The 21998-nt window shown below is 34.9% G+C and overlaps 1 protein-coding gene across 12 annotated transcripts in view; it reads left to right on the forward strand.

Annotated features, from left to right (window-relative positions):
* The window catches only part of LOC150105175 (myosin heavy chain, muscle-like), a 103818-nt gene that overhangs the window by 73071 nt on the left and 8749 nt on the right, over nucleotides 1–21998 (forward strand). For all 12 annotated transcript variants that reach the window (XM_090395519.1, XM_090395520.1, XM_090395515.1 and 9 more), the window contains exons 19-32: nucleotides 2204–2340; nucleotides 3278–3359; nucleotides 3473–3727; nucleotides 8657–8785; nucleotides 10271–10393; nucleotides 11014–11100; nucleotides 11219–11364; nucleotides 13141–13231; nucleotides 16505–16561; nucleotides 16687–16773; nucleotides 17315–17481; nucleotides 19316–19394; nucleotides 21110–21355; nucleotides 21478–21674. In XM_090395519.1, coding sequence (XP_090251645.1) covers nucleotides 2204–2340; nucleotides 3278–3359; nucleotides 3473–3727; nucleotides 8657–8785; nucleotides 10271–10393; nucleotides 11014–11100; nucleotides 11219–11364; nucleotides 13141–13231; nucleotides 16505–16561; nucleotides 16687–16773; nucleotides 17315–17481; nucleotides 19316–19394; nucleotides 21110–21355; nucleotides 21478–21674 — 1883 coding nt within the window. The remainder of the gene's footprint in view (nucleotides 1–2203; nucleotides 2341–3277; nucleotides 3360–3472; nucleotides 3728–8656; nucleotides 8786–10270; nucleotides 10394–11013; nucleotides 11101–11218; nucleotides 11365–13140; nucleotides 13232–16504; nucleotides 16562–16686; nucleotides 16774–17314; nucleotides 17482–19315; nucleotides 19395–21109; nucleotides 21356–21477; nucleotides 21675–21998) is intronic.

The following is a 21998-nucleotide window of genomic DNA, read 5'->3' on the forward strand; positions in this document are numbered from 1 at the left end:
GGTTATCAGAATTAGAAGAGAACAAGAAAGCATAAAAAAAGACACCAAATGAATGCAGCAAGGGAGTAAAGTTTGAGCGAAGACTGTTTAATATGAAGAGATTGTAGATTTGATTGTCTCTAAAATGGACTGTCAGATATAAAGATTGCTCATGTCCCACAAGAGTCTTGTGAATTCGTCTCTGCCAGATCTAAGTTGGTGTGACTTGAAAGCTGAAAAGGGCAGTTGATTAGCTGACTATGTTCCCGTGTTCTACGTATTAACGAAGTTCCACTGAATAATAATAATAATAATAATAATAATAATAATGAAACGAATAATGAAGGAACGAAACTCCATGTTCAATAAATAAAATTCATTTGATTTGAATCATTTCTTCAAATTACTGTTTGTCAGTAATCATCTCAATATATACACTAAGTAGCCACATTTTAAAGAACATCATCTATGCAGACGTTACCCTGCTGTTTAATGAACATGTGGACCTTTCCATAATTTAAAAATCCGCAGTAAATAAACCTCATTTTCCGTCATTCCTTTCAGATTACTAGAATATCGAATGCGGTCATTTTTCTCTATTTTTCGTCTGCAGGCAGCCACTACGCACAAATCGCCATTTCTTCTGCATCGATTTTAGAATGAGAGTTCTAAATTTAAGAGTCTTTAGGATCTAAGTGGTGATATACATTTTTGCTGAAATGCCCCTGAATTCGATTTCTGTTTGTCACTCGAAAGCCTATAGAGGATGTGAGCACTTGTCAAGTGAAGGTGAGTTCAGTCGTTATCACGGAATGACGGGTTCCCCCCCCCCCCAAAAAAAGAGACAAACCAGCCGGAGAGTCAGTTGGCGTACAGTGTATTGGATTAACCGAAACGACTCGACTTCTTATAAACGTAATAAAAAGTCGAGTCGTTTTGGTGACAGCTAGCCTGACATGTTGTTTTGATATACAAAACACTGGGATCATAGCGATGAAGAACACGAGAAATATGGTTCAACTCTTGTAAGCTAACAAATCACTTATCTAATAAGGACTATCAAAAAAAAGTTCGTGGGCTGAATTTTGGTAATACAAGTTTGCCTTCTTTCATGTATATCCTTAGCAATCAGTAATTCATTTTCAACAAATCTCCAAACTTTATAGGTCATTCTTGCGACTTCTATGTCAGCCGCATTGACCTCTTCCAGTGGAAAGTGGTGTCTTCTTGAGATGTAGGAAAGATCTAGTTTTATATCATGGTTCGGCAAACAAAAGACGGCGTTGCAAGCACGATGACACGGATCATGGTTATGTGTTTCAGCACACAGAACATCTATCTAGTTAGTAAAGGTCTTCCATGTGAAATATTGAACAATGAGAATGCGATGCAGAGATGCTGAATTCCATAAGCATGCAGTAATTCTCCAGCTGTGAAAATCCGCTCTATCTTGGCTAGAATTATTCTAAATTAATAACTGAAAATATGATGGACGGACATCCTATGCCTTTTCGGTTTTTTTTCTTTCTTTTTCAAATTTAAGAAGTATTATACACACTGACGCAAATCAGTTTTCATTTCAAAAAAAGCGACACCTGCATACAGAAAGGTATACTAAAGCTGAAAATGCCGTCAATAAAAATAATAATAATAAATTTGGTTTGTGTTACTGAAATTTTCAGCAAATCAGAAGGTAGTTTATTAAACGGTTACTAGAAAAAAAGCAATTAGCATACTTTTTTTCAGCGCTTTCTTTTACTAAAAGGTAGAAATGTGTGTTATTTTACTTCCAACGTCTTCTTTGTCCCACTCCATCACAGCTAATAGTTTGTTTGGTGAATATTTCTTTTCTTAATTGCTGAAAATGTATGGCTTTGAGCCAAATTACGCTCTCTCCTTATTTAATACAGCTGTTAATAAGTTTTTCTTTACGGAAAATTTCTTCAAATGGATAATCATCAAGAGACGTTTTGTTTTTATAAAATTCCCTAAAATGAGTGTCAGGCGGATGTTCTTATTAAAGTGGCAACTTAGTGTAAATAATATGCTAAGAATATAAAGATTTTTAAATATTAAATTCAAAAGAGTATAGTGAATTTTAAAACATAAAGTGCAACCGTTTAATGTCTAAAAAATGCACTCTTAGTCTGTCAAGTATGTCAAGCACGTACCCCTACAGAACTGTGTGAACTAAAGCTAATGATCTTCACTTATGATTGCTCAGGTGTTCTTCAGGGCTGGTGTCCTAGGTCGGCTAGAAGAGTTGCGAGACGATCGTCTTGGCAAAATTGTCACATGGCTCCAGGCATGGATAAGATGGTACCTAGCCAAGAAGGAATTCAAGAAGCTGCAGGAACAGAGGTAAATATTAACATGTCTTGCTTCCCGCAGTCAATAGTTACGTAGAAACGCGCGAGGCGAAAATCAAAATTTTTTTTTCTTCTATTAATAAAATTTTGGAGCAGTTTCAGTATTCATATACCATCGATAAAGTATCATTCTCGGGACGAGATACGCATGCGTTAGCGTCTATTTGCGGAAGCCAGGTAATGAGAGAAGGAATGAAAAAGGGTCATCTCTAACGATGTGGTCTTAGAGCGATATAGTTTGTGTAGTGGTGGAGTAGTGCACGTTGATGTCAATATAGCTTCCTGAGGGTGTGGTATAGCCTGGGATATTTATTCGAAAGCGAGTGGAGTATTTTATGATTACTGCGTTTAGTGTGGATTACTAACTAGGGACACATTTGTGAACTCTGCGGCCCATATAAACTGTGGATTAAGTGTACAAATTGCGAAACATGGATTCCACTACAGAAGATTGTTCAGAAATCGATTCAATGGTGGATCGATTGTTTCCAGACGAATCTGTATCAGGTGCCGAAAATGCCACAAACCTGTGAGTCTCAAGCTTTGTACTTAAATACAAACGGGAACTTATTTTTTCAGGCGAATTAATGGTGGCATTTATAAAAGTTACACAATGGTATAATGATAAATAATCTTTATAAAGAATTGTGTATTTTATTGTTTCAGTCCTTAAGAAACGCGACGAAATTTTTAAAGTTTGGGAATATCGAATATAACATTTCATACAGACACAGTAAGGCCGCTTAAACATGCGATAAAGTGAATACATCACATTTCCTTTGTAATATTCGGCTTTTCACATACGCGGTTTTTACTCAAGACACGAGGATTAAAATATTCAATGCGGTTTATAGTGATATAAGTGCGCTTATTTGCGACTTTTGTTGCTATTATTTTACTTAGTTTTTGTATCTTTATTCTTTTCACAGAGTTGCCCTGTTGATCATCCAGAGAAACCTCCGCAAATTCTTGACCCTGCGCACCTGGATGTGGTGGAAATTGTACTCCAAGGTAGGCTTGAATCTAAATCCGAGAAATATTCAACATTTACTCGATTACATGCATTTGTTGTATTACGTGTTTAAAAATTGGGTGCTGATATGTGCTGATCAATCATTGTACAGGTCAAGCCTCTTCTCAGCATGGCTCGTGTAGAAGACGAACTTAAAGAGCTGGAGGAGAAGCTTAAAAAAGCCACCGAGGCTCTCGAGAAGGAGTCAAAATTAAGGAAAGACTTAGAAGGACAGAATGTGAAACTACTTCAAGACAAGAATGACATGTTCCTACAGCTGGAAGCCGAGAGATCTGGTTCCGGAGATATGGAGGAAAGGTTGCAAAAACTTGTCTCACAAAAGGCCGATTTAGAAGGCCAAGTCCAGGTATGTGCATTCTTTCACTGCTAATAATATATATATATTTATATTTTTTACTCTTTTTGTATAATTTCAGAAATATTCGTAATATTAGTCATTACTTACGTAGTGATAACGAATTTTCAGCCGTTGTTTTTATTGTGATCGGAATAGGCACAAAACTGTTTAAACACTTATGCCAATTAAATGAAACTCAACGTTAGACTATTTCAATTCTTCTAATTAGTTAAAAAAAGCGGTCGAAATCAGTGTTCTACTTTTATAATAGTTCTAGAAATCTATCTAAATTTCCGAAAGAAAACGAATGGGTGGGCTCATACCAGAAATGAAATTCATCTCCACCTAAGAAACACCCAAACCCACGGCGAGATTTGAAATCTGTTTGGTTGGAGCGCAATTTTTTTTTTCTTTAAGAATGGAGGGGTTTTTGAAATGATCTGAAATTATTCTAATTTAATTATAATGTAATCTTCCCCTTCATTTATCAGCCAGTCCATGTAACTTGGGAAAGTAACCCTGTGTTTATAGAAAGCCTCATTAATGTTTGATAGGAAATTAATCTTATCGAAGTTTAATATGTGAAAATTCAGTGGGTGGGAACCCTGTATGAGACCAGCTGGATACTGCTTTAGGTTGAAGACGGACCTTCGAAACAGTAAAGTTTATTGTCTGTATATAATAAAGGATAAAGTACGTATGTTATACGACTGCTATACTGTTATAAGAAGATTTGTTTTTATTTTGTATATGTGGTTTAAGCCAAGAGAGTACAATTTGTTCGGCTAAGTCCCAAATTGCCATCCAATCCTCCGCATTTCTTAAAAGATGATGTGGAGGGCTACAAAATTAAGTCCTTTTTTCTTATCTAAACAAAACTACAATTTTTAAACTACTGAAACACAATTTTCATATTATTAGCTGACTTTTGCACACTACTTTGGATGTCGAAGAAATTTCATCCTTGCTCTTCTCAAAAAACGTCTCTATGTCCGAATTCAAATAAAGGTAATCGTGAAAGGATCCTCTAGGTATGAATGCAACATTTACTTCAAGCATCTAAATAGCAGAGAAATTTTAAGAACCTTTATGCCCAGGTTTCAGGGTTCGCTTCTCTTAGAACGAGGTGTGTTTTTTTTTTGTTTTATTTTTTCGAAAAACGGGCAATGCTGCCATTGTACATAACCCGTTTCAGACTTGCTTAATGGTTTTGCTTTGATCCAATTTTTTATGGTTTCCAGAATGCTGGTCAAAGGATAAAACATTCTGTGCTTCTTTGTGATTTGTACATTTCTTTTGCAGATATTATCACATAGCAGAGCGATATTTAGTCAATCCTTAGCGAATTATAGATCTTCAATAAATTATAATATACTAAAGTAGTTCATTTTTGGCATGCGATTTTTGTTGAACCCTGTAGGAGCCGCATGTTTCTTTTCTTCCTTTTTTTTTCTTTTTTGAATAAAATGCCAAGTTTTAGATCGAAGCAGCGCAGCAACTTCACCAACTATGTCGTGTACACATACTCATCATATATTCTAATATTGCGAAAAGCAAGTCTTTTCAGAATCTTACACGCCCAGCAAACCAAACTTATATCTTAACAGTTCATAAAAATAAAAACATAACTATCTCTATATGATATATTTATGCTTGCTTGATGTATACGGGTGTGGTATAATATTTCAATGGCAACTATGGTTTGCCACGGAAACAAAGCTGCTCGCAGTTGACCTACTTCGTTTTTCATGACGAAGAACGAAGCAGGCCAACTGTAAGTAGATCAGTGCTCGCCACTATTTCAAAGTATTCTGTTCGAGTTCAATTTATATCACAGTTACTCTTAAATTCCATTATTTTGAATTGGAAGAAAAGGAATAGAATGTGCCATTTTAACAACTTCGCGAACAGCTAATATTAATATCAAGATATCTAACTCATGATGTACATTGGAAACGTTTTCTTCCCAGAATAAAAGATACCGCATGTAAGAAAAAAGGTATTGGAAGGATGTTTAACTAGTCTGTCGATATAGATTCTCTCCACCAAAAAGCGTTTGGGAAAATGGCTAAAATCCTGGAAGATACTTTACGAAGGCCTTACCATCTGTTCCCAGATTTCTTCAAAGGTAATCTTGGAATATTCCTCTTGTGAAAGACACACGGGACTGATGCTTTCAAACGCCTCAAGTTTGAAATGACTCTTAATGACACATCAATATATTGTCAGTTGGAGAGCGGTGACTGTGAGATAGAATCGCACGGTATCCTTCGATGCTCTATATTCGATGAATATATTACATATAGAATATCAAGGACGTTCAGTCAATTGCAAGTTCGTGCTGCCTTGAAGTCGATGCGCCCACATTATAGTGGAAAGCATTGGTTCCTGTAAGAGTGTAGAGTTATTCACTGTGTGCAGCTGTTGCGCATGAGTATATCTTCAAGCCAGACTGTTATGAATCGGACAGAATAACAGGGATGCAAGCCTTTAACCGTTATCTTGCGGTTAAAGGCTTTATCCATTAAAACTTTCATGTGTAGGTATGTGATATACTTAATACATCCTGTGAGATATTTTGAAGGGAAAACTCAAAGTGGAAGGAGTAGTGCAGTCTCCTTCACATAGTATTCTTTGCTGCAATCATAAGTTCATGTTGTCTCCTGATATTCATAAAGTTTTAATATGACCATCTTTGGCCATCTTTGTTGATCGAATTACTTACGGATGTTTAGTATTCATTGTTTCTGTGTTCATAATTCCATTTTTTTTTAATATTATGTGTGTATGTGTGTGTGTGGTCACTCTTTGTCGTTATCATAGGAATTAAATGGCAAAACTGAGAGTTCTTGATAACAATAAAAACCAATAATTATTCATTGCAAGTGTCATTTAGTTTAGTCACTATTACTGATCTTATTTTTTTCTTATTATTTTAAATCGCTAATTAATTATTTATAGAATAATTTGTTTATTAAATTAATGTCATTAATTTATTAATGCACTGCTTTTATCAAAAGGAAGTTATTCATTCATTAACAATTTAGTTATTTAATTATCCGTTTATGTTAATAGATTCAATAATCATTATTTTAATTCAATAATCAAATTAACATTTATCGAATTATTGATCATTTAATTCCTCTTAATTAATTTTTAATTTCAAGATTTATTTTTGATTTCAAGAATTAATTGTTAATTAATTAAACTGTTAGTTTAATTATGTGCTTAAATAATACTAGCAAGAAATCAAGAAGTATTGCAGAAAGCTTTTCCCTTCATACTCCTCATCGTCCAAAATAATTAACAGCTAACTGCTGGAAGTTTGTAATAAAGTTTTTATTACTAGTGGGAAAACAAAAGAAAACTCCTAGTTCAGTTCAACATGTTTAATATATGAAGGAAACCTATATTGAAGTAATGCCGGCTTATTGAAGTGAGAATGCATATAATTTCCAAGGTTAAATATATCTTATACCCCATATGGCTAATGCTGGATAAGCATCATGCTCACACCCCATACCCTTATTTTGGTTTGGAAAGATCACCTTGTTTGAATTCAGTGCCTCAGGAAGGCATAAATCGAATACTGCAAATCAGTTGTCCATAATTGTGGACGAAGGTCTAGATGTGTTATATATATTTTTTTTTCAAAAAAAGAAGAAGAAGAAGAAGAAGCAGTAAAACTGAGAAAATGAAAAGATGCGATGTGATAGGAATGTATTTAGTCCATTTAAAAAAAATGTAACTGGACGAACTCTTATTAATACACCTAGAATAGTTAGAAGTAACTTATCTAAAAATTCAAAATATGCGGAAGTGACTCAAAGTATTTGGATTGCGATCTTCATCAAGAGTCTTTTTTTCCCCCTGTTATTTTCACATTAAATTTCAATACTTCTGAACAGGAATAAGTTCATCTGAAGTCAAATGCAAACAATTCAGTGATGAAAACTATTTTTACAATTAGCAGTTTATTTCGTAACTGTCTGTATACGTTAATTTAAACCAGAAGATTATCATTACTGACAAAAAGGGGTCATCACGTCTGAATATAGCTCTGACGGATGCAGCCAACTTTATCCATCAAGAAAGAATTCTCCGATGAAACTGTATCTCTCTCTCTCTCTCTCTCTCCCTCGCTCGCTCGCTCTTTTTTCTGACACATATACTCTTCATTCCTTGTTTCCCTCTCTCTCTCTCTCTCTCTCTCTCGACTCAAAATAGACTTACCTTGCCGTTGGACTCTTTTTTTTTTTCACACGCCTTCCGTATATTTTGCCTAAAGAGTATGACGGCGTCATATATCGCATGTGCTGTGAGCTAGCTGCTCGTTTCTAAATTGGGTATCACATTACTTTCACCGTCAACGCTTGCGCGATATGAATGTTTATGCTATGCTGCTTTAGCGTAGGAGTATGTCATTTTCGTTTCCCCCAGCCCCTCACTTGATCTTTCTGTCTGTCTGTCTTTTGGGAATGAGTCATTACTCGTCTTGATATGTTCCTAGAATAAAAAGCGAGCCTGCCATTTGGCTAGTTCACACAAAGGTCCAAGATATCATTCGCAGCCTGACTGCATTCGAGTCAACTTCCAGTGCTACCATCCATATTTTAGCTGCGACCTTCTGTGCGAAATTTCGAGTCTGCTTTCGTAGCCCACTTTTCTTTGTTCTCTGTGTTCTGCCCCTAATGGAGTGATCTTTTGTGCATTGGATTTTGTAATGAACTTATCAGGAAGGAAGTTGCTTGACTCTTATTCGTGAACTTTCCGTTTCTCACGCATCTACACCACCGCACTTTCTGCAATACTTATAAGGAACAAGTGTAAAACCATTTTCAAATTTTAGTGTATTCAATAATGGCGTCTGTTAATGTAGTGAATGGTGAAACATTTTCGACACTTCAGAAACTAACCAATGACCTCTCGTTTTATCAGGAAATGCAAGACAGGTTAAACCACGAAGAGGATGCCCATTCTACGTTGAGCCAGGGCAAAAAGAAATTAGAAGGGGATATTTCTAATCTAAAGAAAGAAATTGAAGACCTACAACTCATTATCCAAAAGGTAAGTGCATGATTTTGTATCGAAATATTTCAGATGTTTTCAGAAGCCCATTGTGTTTTCATTCTTGTATACAGAGACATTTCCATCTAATGTATTTTTTGGGGGAAATATTTTACTACCTTAATATTAGCCTATCATAAGATGTATCCATGTTTGAGTATTAGATTTTTGACTGTTTAATTCAAGAGAATTAAACAGTCAAATAATTCACTAAATTCAAAAATTAAGAATAATTCACTAAATTCAAAAATCGGGTTATATCACTTTTCATCTTTTCATCTTTTCATTTCGAGCTAACCTAATTCCTAATTCTTAAGTACATACTTAAAAAAAACGAATTATTTATATGACGCCAGGGTTGTCTTATTTCTTTGAATTTGAAAAATCAAAATTAAGAATTCATTACTGTTTTGCTTTTGCGTTTTATGATCTGATAGAAGAGATCACATTGCTTACCAAATTAAAGTAATACTTTTTACGTAAAATTCGCGATAACTGGGATTTTATCCCGCTTTTCACCTTGACTAAATTCTTATGTAATGTTATGAATAAAAAAATAATCGAAACGGAATAATTTGGACTAGAAGCTATATACTGTGATTATGAAACACCCGCTACTCGAGATCTATTATCTTACTGAATGTTAATCTTGTTCTCCCCTTTAGATAAACTCCTCTAGGGGAGGTCCTTCTTTTCTTTGTATATCCACCTTTTCTCACTTCCACATTCTGTAATAAAACTTCAGTTTGAGCGATCTGTAATCCCATAGTAATTCTATTCATAGGAACAACCTTGGTGGGCGTTTTAATTCATTTATGAGTTGTTTCCAGCTGATCCTGCTTTTATGGTATATTTTTTTTTCGTTTTAAGCATTCAAAATCGGAAAAATCTCAGCAAACTAGAAATGCTGAAAGATAAAAGACAGTCATAAACGATTATCGAACTCATAAACGATTTAAATGATAATCAATAAAGATATAAATAAACGTCAAAGGCGTTTTTTTTTTTCATTCAAAACCGACTTTAGAAAAAAAATTTCTAAAACGCCGACATTAGCAAAACATAATAAATAAAAAGTCGTCCCTTTGGTTAACTTTTTTTTTTTTTTTTTTGCATTTAAATGATATTTTGTTGAGAAACTGGTTGGAATTTAAAATGCAATGAAATGTTGACAAACGTGTTCTCGGCAAGAAATAAGCGTAATGAAAATTTCCGAAAGCTCTCTCCTTGTGATTAATACCGTATATATTCCACGGGATTCCGATAACATATTTTTATGGCACGAGTTGGTTTTCATCCTTGGGAATTCACTAATTCTTCCCATTGCCAATATCTTCATTATCTTTCTTTTAATTTGCTTATTTTAATCGATATTTTCTTATATTAAAAAGTTAAAGGATACTTGCTACTATTTCTATATTTTATTCATGTAAGATATTCTTTTTATCTATTTAACATGCGTTTTTTTTTTGTTTATTATAATAGAATGAGCAAGACAAAGCAACAAAAGACCACCAAATCCGAAACTTGAACGACGAAATCGCCCACCAGGATGAACTCATCAATAAACTAAATAAGGAAAAGAAGCAAATGCAGGAACTCACACAGGTAGGTGGAAGAGCATTTATACTATATTGTGAACGTGGCTGATTGGCACTAAAAATTGCACTTGAGGACACGTCACAATAGAAAGGTTTGATTTGGTTATTTGGGGCAAACAGTGTTTAGGGTTGTTTTTCCCAGATGAGTGTCCTGATAATATGACGCACCACGAAATTTGCAATCGAAAAACGTTTAAGGGAAAAAAAAAAGGGAAAAATTCCATTTATATTTTGTTTTCAGTACATTCCAAAATGTCCACGAAGAATATTTGATCTAGTTATTATTTAAAAAAGATTTTTTTTAAAAATTAAACTCGCGATTCTAATAATGGTGTGTCCGTATTCTACGTGAAACAATTTTATATTTAGTCTCTTGTTCTCAGAGGCACATAGAGAGAATTTGAATTTCATGAGACTAATGAGGGGATGGGGAGTGAGGAGAATTTTTAAAAGAAGAAACAATGTCAATAGGACTGCTCCGTACGGAGGCGATTCCAAGTGCAATTTTTCTGTTTATTAATTAATATTTAAAGTAATTAAAAAAATCAGAAAAGTTCGTATAGTAATAAAAAAAATAATTAACTGAATTTAAGTCAACTTTTTAATGAAATGAATTGTCTATTACAGAAAACTTCCGAAGACTTGCAGGGATCAGAGGACAAAGTTAACCATATGAACAAAGTGAAGGCTAAACTAGAGCAGACACTAGATGAAGTAAGTAAGGTTTATCAGACAATTTTGCGCCTTACATTAGAAATTTTCTTATTGTTGAAACAATATTAGTTCCACTAACTTCTATATATGAGATAATCGCTTTTTTTTTCCCTGACAGCTCGAGGATACCTTGGAGCGTGAAAAGAAACTGCGGGGTGACATTGAAAAGACCAAGAGGAAGACCGAAGGTGACCTGAAACTAGCCCAGGAGGCTGTCGCTGATCTCGAGAAGAACAAGAAAGAATTAGAGCAGGCTCTTCAAAGGTACGCAACGAATCTCTCTCTCTCTCTCTCTCTCTCTCTCTCACACACACACACACACACATGCACACATACTGTGGAAGAAAATGAAATAATAATCGCAGTAACTTTGAAACATTATTCTACATGGGATTCATTTGAATTAGGAATAAATTTATTGAAATAGGGCGAAATTCTGCTGCAGTGTGACTAAACATTCGGTTACTTCGCTTACTACTTAAAAATTTCTTTTTTTCCCCATCGCTTTTGGTTAACTGAAAGGAATTTTTCATGACAGAAGTCCTGCCATTATAGTAAAGGGTTATCTACATTATGGCGCAAAAATTAACGGATACTTGATTCCATAAACGCTTTATTTATGGAATCAAGTATCCGTTAATTGCAAATAAGGTTGCAATTAACATTTTTTTTATTTGCAACCTATATTTGTTAATAATAATTTTTTTTTTATTTGCCACCTATATTTGTTAATTTGCAAATAGGTCTACAACCTATTTGCAAATTAACAAATTTGCAAATAGGTTGTAGACCTATTTGCAAATTTCGGTATTAGAGTTGGCTTCCTTTTATTCGCAATTACACGTGCCACTCTCCTAGATTTGTGAATAAGGTTAATTGCTTGCTGGCCAGTCTGTCTTTTGATCGCCATTTCTTTAAAGCATATTACCACATCGGGAGCAACAAAGTAATTGAGAATATCCATATAATTCATTGTGCGGTTGCTTTACCACTGAAGTATAACCCGAGCAGGTTTTCGCAAGATAAACATCTGCAGCTGATAACAACCTAAGTTCCCAATTGTGAGAATCGATTGATAGATAATTAGATTGAATGTGCCCCCCATCCTTTTCAATGCTTTCTGGGTTTCTTGTAATAGCGTTTTGATCTTTTACTCCAAAATTACCCAAAATGGTGTTGCATTAACACAAAAGCATAAGAAGCCACGATAATAATTCTATAGAAGTAAATTAACTGAACTCAAGGTAGCCACATAATCGAACATGCATCCCTTATCCAGAATAAAGCAATAAGACACTGGTTACTTATTAGTCGTTTGTCTATGCTGATTGGAAAGTTTTTGTTGTTGCTGTTAATCTCACCCGCTAAAGGTTGTAGACCTATTTGCACATTTAGTACTATGCAAAGACTAGCGTATTGGATTATTTTTTGAATTGAATGAACTGGTTTGACACACTTTGGCATGGCAACTACAAAATGTAGTGGAAACTTTTGTGATTTGTGATCTAAAACGTAATTTAATGTAATTATTAAAAAAATTGGAATTCTAAGATGACTTTAACGGAGAAGCTAAATGGCAACTGCCTCTTTTCATTTCGTACCTGGAAATGCTCAACTGAATTAGCCTTATTCTAATGAGGTATGCTCACTGATAATTTAATTATAACGATACCTTGAGGACCGCAATGCCGTCATCCATTTTATCAAAACCGTATCAAAAACTAACGACTGGACAGACCACTTTATAAAGCCTGGTCAGGAAACTCACAATCTTTAAATTGGAGAAGCGTTATCATGGTCAGTAACAATTAATAAACTATTAATCTGTCTGGTCCTTAAACAATGAACTGCTGTAGCACAAAAGAAGTCAAATAAAATACAGAAATAGTCTAACTCTTCTAAGAACGTGGAATGGCGCGATTAACATGAATATCTCAAGTGGGGAATCATACTGATATACTGTTTTGTGTGATTGTAATTCTGAAATATTAGCAACATCAATCGGCATTGTCATCTGAACGTTGCGTATTCGTATTTCAGGAAAGAAAAGGAAATGGCTAGTCTTTCTGCCAAGTTGGAAGATGAGCAGAGTCTGGTTGCCAAGTTACAGAAACAAATCAAGGAACTCCAAGTAAGTAGTGTAATCACGTGACTTAAGCTGCACCTGTCTGCTATTTTTTTTTTTTTTTTTTTACTGACCTCTTTTCGGCTTCTTTTGTTTTTCTCACTGTTCTTCTTCTAGCAAATCGTAATAAAAACTGAAAAACTTGTGAATTAAATGGCGAAAGGTTAAACTTTTAAACTCCTCTTTTTTAACTCCCTCATTTACTCTTTTTAGAGTTTGGTAATTTCTCAACTCCTCCCTAATGAATGTTAGCGAAAGAGAATAGTGAGGATTTTGCACCTTTGCAAGCTCATGGCGATAATGCAAAGTTAGTCAATAACCAATTTTCAAATAATTGCGAATAATGTATTTTCTCAGATTATAAGATTTTTTTTAAATATTAAGTAATAAACATGTACTTTGACTTTTCAGGTATATGAAACTAATGGTGAAACCTTCATTAAAATATCAATATAATCAATGAGCCTCTAAGAATATCGTCTTTATTTTAGAAAGAGAACTAGGTCGAAATTAATGATTAGTTCCTGACAAGTACCTTATCTGTCAGGAACGTTTGTCACTAAATCCTATTGTTTTGCAAACAGTAATAGTTCACTGCAAAGTATTGTTTTATACAGTAGAAGTATTTGCTGTTTTTCTATCGTGTAAAATTGTTTTCTTTTGTAGAAAAGAGCCTAAATTTTTCATCATGTAAAACTATTGCATTTGCTTGTTGATTTAATTTGCAGGCATTACGTGTCATCATTAATCTTAGCCTTCGAAAGCTATGACTCTTCCAATGCAGAATGCTTCTTTGGTGATCTTTCCTAAGACAGGTTCGTTCTTTCTCCAGTAGTGGATTATATCCTTCCAATAAAACATACTGTATATCGAAAACTGTCATGAAGTTTTCATTATGGACTTACTTTTCGTTTTAGTATTTCTCGCAGGATATTCATCAAATTTCTTTTCCTACTTCATCCTCGTAACTTCCTCTGCCTTTTCCTTCATAAATGGTTTTCTCCGTCTCTAAAATCATCTTTTAATCTTATTGCTCCCTAGATATTTAAATATCCACCACTTTAGTCTGCTCCAGTTGCTTTTTACTTTTCCTTATTACATTATATTTAAATTTGCTTTCACATTCACAGTCCTCATTACATTATGTGGCTGCTATCAAACTTAATTCTCATTTCATTCTTCGAGCAACCTTTTTTTCTGCTTTATTGTCAAATTCAACTTTTTAATTTCTTTTCGGTTGTTCCTAATCATTGCTTCTGATACGTATTAAATAGAAACGGTTATAACTGCAGTCTTGCCTTTTCCTCTATCTCTCTCTCTGTCTGAACAAAACAAAGAAGAAAAAAATAGTTCTAATTGCCAGAACTCATTTCTCGCCTCAGCATTTTTTTGTTTTCGTCATCACCATCATCTTATCTATTCTCACCTAAGATGCCACGTACCTTTTTTTCAAATCGACATAACACAGTATTCTTTTCAGAATGCTTTCTAGACATCCTTCATATAAAACCATAAACATTCTATTTGCATCCATCCAACAGTATTGTATAGCGTTAAAAAAGGCGAACCATTCGCAGAGCATATGTGTTCCAAGTTCCACGCGCATTAAAGTTGCACTTTTTTTCCCTGATTAGTCAGCTGGGATGTCTAATTCCCATGCTTAGTGACGCGTTCTGTTTGTTTTAGCGACCCTAAACCAATAATAGACCGCCCTCTAAGAATATTGGACGCATTTTAAGGAAAACTAGACCGAATTCTTTCTTCCCTACGTAAGTAAAAGCGTTGGTCACACGGTAGACAGTTGGCCGACATTTGCCGAAAGACAGTTCCCAAATAGGGAGACGGGACTCATGCTTCAAACTCACGAGCCGTATACTTCGTGCGAGCGGCTGACTCACCGCGAACGGTGATGAGCAACAAGGAGTTGGGGGTGTTCATTTATGGCGTGCGGTTGCCAGGAATGTGGATAAAGTTACACCAACGAGCGGCCATATACCTCAGCCAGGAGGCTTTTCCCCGCACTTGGTCTGAAATTGGAGGTTCCTGAAGGGAAGGCAGTGGAGTTCGTTCCGAAGCAGACACCTCGAACTGACTGCCATTCACATTGGACTCGTTTTTTTTTTACTTCTTTAATTTAATTCGGACGACAAGAATTTGTTTTGTTTGCTAAGCAAACTTTAAAGCAAGAAGTTCTTGGACTTTTTACTGCAGTGTTTGGCCAAATGGATTCGGTTGAGGAAACAACTTTGAAGACCGAGGAGACCAGAGCCCGGATTATCTCCAACGGAACACTCAATGGAGATACCTCTCTGTCCACTAAAAGCGAGAAACAGGACATTACTACGAAAACGTCGTTGAGTTCAAAGATCTCCGATGCCATTCACCGGGAATCCTTCTATCCTCTTCAGAAAGCGAACTACGTGTCTCCCAGTTTTGCACTTAGCTTCGAGAGCAAACGTATCATGCGTAAAGCTCAGGAACCGGTGTTTGCTGCTTGCCCAAGCACAATCCATTATCTTTATGAAGTAGGATAATCAATTTTACAATTGGTGACTCTTAATATGCACATAACGAAAACTCTCCTTGCTCTTCTTCAAATAATCGTCTTCGACTGAAGATGGTACACTAAATTGCACGGATATTTGCTTTGTTTCTAGCATGGCAGCTTCCGCGTGTTGCTTTAAAACTAGTAACAAGAACTTCCGCTGTTTTTTGATTTCTTTTCTCAAATGGATACGACCAAGGTAGGCGATTTTAAAACGATAACAAGCTGCTCATTGAATAATAGAATTCTCTTTCTCTTTGGTTATTTTTATTCGAATTATCTTCTAACTCTCGTTAATATTCTTTGATGTTGATCTAATGATAAGCCTATGAGCATTGCTAATTATTTTCTTTTAATCTGATTCAACTAGCTATAACTGCATGGGAATATGATTATCTCTTCATCCGCGACTTAAGTATTCGCATTTCCATTAATTTTCTCTGTTTAAAATGCAGGATTTTCGTATCATTTTGCATCGCTTCGAAGGCTTTATGCATTACTTATTCTAACAAAAGTCGGCTCAGTCGATCTTTACATGGAAAAGCAGATCAATGCAATTATGCAATTATTGCTTATAGTACTAAATAGGCAGTGAATTTATAACAAAAATCGGCCTTATTTTCTTTCTCTGTATTAAGAAAGTAAATTATGGATGTAAATAAAAAGAAAACATTCACTGAAGCAACTTAAAATGATCAATTTCAACCATTTATTCTTGTAATTGTTTCTTTCAGGCCAGAATCGAAGAACTCGAAGAGGAATTGGAAGCTGAGAGGCAGGCTCGGGCAAAGGTAATTGATTTCTTTTCAAAATGGCTTTTCATTCTTTTCGTTTACGATTTTTCTTTCATTTTCTCTGGTTAATCGGAATAAATTATTTTCTACATCGAACATGTTTTATACTTTCGTTTTTATAGGCCGAAAAGCAGCGAGCCGACTTGGCCAGGGAGATTGAAGAACTCAGTGAGCGTCTGGAGGAAGCTGGTGGAGCAACATCTGCACAGGTCAGCATTTTAAAATGATGTCAATCTTCCCTATTGCCCTGAAAATTATTCTCGTATAATATTAAAGGTTAAATTATTACTGCGTGTTAGTAATCATTTTATTATTATTATAATAAAATAATTTATTATAATTATTAGTTGACCTCTTATAGGTCAACGTAATTTATATCAAATTATTCTGAAGATTTTAATCGATTAAAAACTAAATGATTACTGAGATATGCATTAATTTAACGAAGTACTAAATCATTAATGAAGGCGTGGAACATTATTCAAAAACATATATCCTATTCCTAGATAAAAAAATGGAATAATTTCACTTTTAATAGATCCTATTTTGCTTCCTTTACATCTTTACTATTCTTCTTTTTTAGCTATTTCCAAAACCAATACAAATTTCTCCGTGGATTTTTTTTTTTCGTTGCGTTCGCTTATTTTGTATTTTTACACAGGCGTTTTATTAGAATAATATTACTCAGATGAAATGAGTAATAAATTCAGATGATATCCAGACCATAAAAATTAAATTGAAATTTCACAGATTGACTTGAACAAGAGGCGAGAAGCTGAGATGGCCAAACTCAGGAGGGACTTGGAGGAATCCAACCTACAACACGAACAGGTCCTCACCAACCTCAGAAAGAAGCATAACGATGTTGTGGCTGAACTCAGCGAGCAGATCGACCAACTAAATAAACACAAAGCCAGGTAATTGAATTAATTCCCTATTAATGTTAGATTTAATATCAGCCTTCTGTGGAAACTTATTATTGCCGACATTCTTTAGAATTAAACACTAAAAATTAAAAACTCCCACCTGTTTGTTTAAAGCTGACTTGATTTGTTTCCCGTGCGAATTATTCGATAGAAAAATAGTGATCATGAAGTACGAAGTATCAGTACTTCAGATAAATCGGTAATTAAGAATTAAATATTTGTGTATTGCTTAAGTAACTTAGTCATCGGTAGCTTTTGTGTTGTTGAAGTTAATAAAAATGTTTTGTATTGATGGACCTAATTCTTTGTAAACAATTACATCGAATCCTGGTGTTTTATGATGCACTATAGGAGACATCGCGCAAGACTAGCTTTTGAGTGTTCGACTGTTCATATCAGTACACGTTGATAAGGCCTTGAGGAGTTTGGAACTGCAACTATGAAAGAGTTGTTCACAAAGTTGTCTGCAAGTACTTAACAAATTGGGGCCATCTCTTAAGGTCATCTTGCGGGATTAGAGTCGCGTCAACTTGTAAGGGTGTTCCACTCCACTTTGACATTTTCTTTTTTTTTCAAATCATGTGTAAATCTACTGTGAAAGTAACTTCATTCACAGAAGTTCACAGCCCAGTGGCTCAGAAGTGAACAGGAGTGGATCAGATTCGGTTCAAATATTTTTACTTCCTGTCGTCGTACACTATCGCATAGGACGCGTGTTCTGTACTCCTGTATAAATGAATTTCTTTCCTTAAAGAAATTTTTCGCTTTTCAACCGGGAAAAATGGTGATGGTTCAGAACATATACTAAAATTAAACAAGGGACGGAGTACGTAATGAATTTTTTCCATAATATGATTTTTTTCTGCTTCGCCGAACATTTGATTACTGTTTGAAGGGACGGATGTTGTGTCCCCTGGTTAAATGCTCATTGTTGTCATACGGAGATGCCACTGCTATTTCCAGTGTAATTATTTGCGTGAGATTTAAGTACTGGGAAGAAGGGGGGAGAAACTTGAAGGACATATGGTGAATAATTCAATACCTTTGCTACTCCACAGACCTTTTGTTCCTGTGCTTTCTTAAAAATAAATGCTCATAAATATTAGTGGAAAGGGTGAAGGTGAACGGGTTACACTTTTCGTCCTTGGCCAGATATCGAGAGGAGTGTGCAAAGGATTGAAATAGTTCGCCGCCACAAAATGCAACCAAAAAATACAAACACGGTAGTGTTATGGATATACCGGATGAGGATATTACGTGATAGGAGGTGTGACAGAGTAAGGATCTTCAGAGAGGATATACGGTAAAGATGGTCCTATATCCTAGTCATAACCGTTGTCTTGATTGTATAATATATCTGATTAAGTCTCTACTGGCTCAAGAATGAACTTCTGTTTGAATGAGAGAGAGAGAGTGTGTGTGATAGAGAGAGCACGTATTTAGTTACATTTATGTTTTTAATTATGCAAATAAACAGGTATTTAATTCCAATATAGTTTCCGGCTATTTAAATATTCTTCTCAAAACACTGCTGCATAAAACTAATCCCACTTACGCTCAATTCCTTTTTATCTCAGATTTCATTATGAGATTATTTAGCTCTGTTCTTCAACAGGTGAATGAACTCTTTTAAAAGAAATAAATGTAGTTATTAATCATTTTAACTATACATAATTAAAATCTATGACCGGTATGTTTCTGTCCTATAAAATTTACAAATGAAAGCATATCTTACCTGCTTATCCCATATCTTCTGGTGTATGTTGCTTATATTTGTTTTTCTGTGCTGATGGTCCGCATGTTCTAAAATTATCCATTGAAATAGGATCGATAAGGAGAAAGCACAGTTGAAAGGTGAACTGGACGATGTCCGATCTAGTGTGGACCACGTAAACAAGGAGAAGGTAATAAAACCTCTCATCAACCTTTTGTAGGAAATGTATTTTTTGCTTTTTTAGTCCTTACTAATGCTGTCCAAAATACTTTGCGCAGATTCCCTTTCCTTGCAGCATGTTTTTCCTTTCCAGTTCCCACTAATGTATAATATCATAAAACGTTATTTACAAAAATTATAAACCGGGTTTGGTTTGGTTTTATTGGTAGTGGATTTTTTTCCTTTAATTTTACACGAACTAAATTAACATGTATGCTTTTTCTAATATGTGTGTTTTCAAAAAATAATACGATCTCTGAGCCTGGATTATTAATTTCCTACACAGAATATAGTTAATGCCTAAAGGCTTATTTTAATGCAGCATGTGTTTCCTTGATGTTTAACCTCTGATCCCGTTTGTAAAAATTAGTGCAGAATCGGAACGCACCTCCATGGCAAGAGAACTGCATGACCTGAAGGTAGATTTGGATCGCTCCCTAAGAAGCAAGGTACTGATCTTAAGTATTTTATGTTTGTACTTTATTAACAGAGCATGCCGAAATAAAAATAAAAAAAGAAATATGCCTTCTTTTATTAATGTTTTTTTTTTCTAAGTTAAAACTGTATTCCATTACATAAGTAGTTAGGTCTAAGGCGTTTCTGAATCCTCCTGGGGTCCAGGAACGAAGAGTGTTTATTTAGGCCTTTTAAGGCTCACTCTATCGATCGGTTTTATCCCAAGATAGCAGATCGTTTCTCCAGTCAAGTTTTTTTTTTTTATCTCCAAAGGAACAGAAGCCAACTTGCGAAAGCACTTAACCATCAAGCATTGTAATCATTTCTGGTAAAGAATGTTGGATTCAGTTCTATCTGGGAAGATAGTAATTTAGGCTTCCTTCAGGGAAAGCTAAGTTATCGGCTCTTAGAAGGAGACGGAGAACAGCATAACTTTCACAAGAGAAGATAGCTGAATTTTTTTTCCTCCTGGAAACGGACAAACTGATTTTGAGAACATCTAATTGACAGACGTAACTAATGGACATTAAAAAAACCTTGAAGTTCATCCATATTAGAAATGATGTTGAAGAGAATTGCCATATACCAATATTATTAAAATACAAATAATAAATAATGATTTCATACCTAACCTATCTAAGATAAATCCTCCATTGAGATATCTGGCAAACAGACTGCTTCTTTGTGAAATAGAAAGGGCAATTTTTCCTATTTTAATACCTTAATGGAAAACAGTATTAACTGCATTTAACCAAAATGTTTATTAAATGCAAAAACATTTTAATAAAGACTATTATTTTACTATCAGTTATGCTACGATATTGTAATGTATATAACATTTCATTATATGTCACTTTTCATGAGCACAGATTTGTTCATAGAAATGTGTAAACAAATTTAAGGTTTAAAACAGGGTATATATAAGGGAAAAGGTTGCTTGAAGATTGTCATAAAGAATTTATCGCTCCCTTTTTAGATGTTACGTCTCATCAAACATCAATAATTGGAGCTCCTAGATAAGAAAATCACTGTAAAATATTCTAAGCGAATTAGACAGAACGAATTAAGATCATTGTTTGGTATAAAATGATAATAAACTCCGTTCTTCCAACACACTTTCTAGAAAAACTGCGCAGATAATTTTCTGAAATTAATATTTAATAATGAATCGAGATAAAAATGAACTACTCAATTAGAGTTCTAAGTTAATTATATTTTCTCTTTTCAAAGGCAAACGCTGAGAAGTCAGCCAAGCAACTCGAAATGCAACTCGGAGATATTCAAATAAAGATGGACGAGGCTAACCGCAACTTGGGCGACTTCGATTCCGCCAAGAAGAGGCTCTCTATAGAAAATTCCGAACTCCAGAGGCAACTAGAAGACGCAGAATCCCAACTCTCTCAGCTTAACAAACTCAAAACCTCCCTACAGACGCAGTTGGACGATGCCAAACGCATGGCCGATGAGGAAAGCAGGGTAAGATTCGAAAAGAAGATGCCAATTATCTTAATGGCTTTGGTACTCTGTTGTTCAATCTCTATGATTGAAATTCACTAAAATGCTTTGAGATATCTGACGTCTTCGTTGCTGTCTTATAGGAACGGGCAGCCATCATGGGCAGGTTCAGGAACGTTGAACACGATCTCGATGGCATGCGAGAACAGCTTGATGAAGAACAGGAGGGCAAGGCTGATATCCAGAGGCAGCTCAGCAAAGCAAACGCAGAGGTCCAATTGTGGCGTTCCAAGTACGAGAGCGAGGGTCTGGCTCGGCTTGAGGAATTGGAAGACACCAAGTAAGAATTCAGTTTATCATAAAAGAAATGGACCGTTAAATATTAGTAATGCAATAAAACACTAGTTCCACATTAGTAAAAAAAAAAACAGTTCTCGAACTTTAGCCCTCCATCATTCAATCTCAACAGGTTACTTTGGCTGCAAAGCCTAACTATATGGCATAAAAGACCTCTGCGATCATTTTAGTATAGATCGTCTAGTTAATAATTCAGTAATTAATTTTATGGATTACTTTATTTTTATGCATTAATTTACGATTCAGTTTCATTCTTAATTGCTTATCGATCCTAATATTTTAAAAATAAAACCAATACAATATTGGA

The sequence above is a fragment of the Typopeltis vanoorti genome, chromosome 7 (genome assembly GCF_054136105.1).
Source record: "Typopeltis vanoorti isolate ZY-2024b chromosome 7, IOZ_Tvanoo_1.0, whole genome shotgun sequence".
NCBI lineage: Eukaryota > Metazoa > Arthropoda > Arachnida > Uropygi > Thelyphonidae > Typopeltis > Typopeltis vanoorti.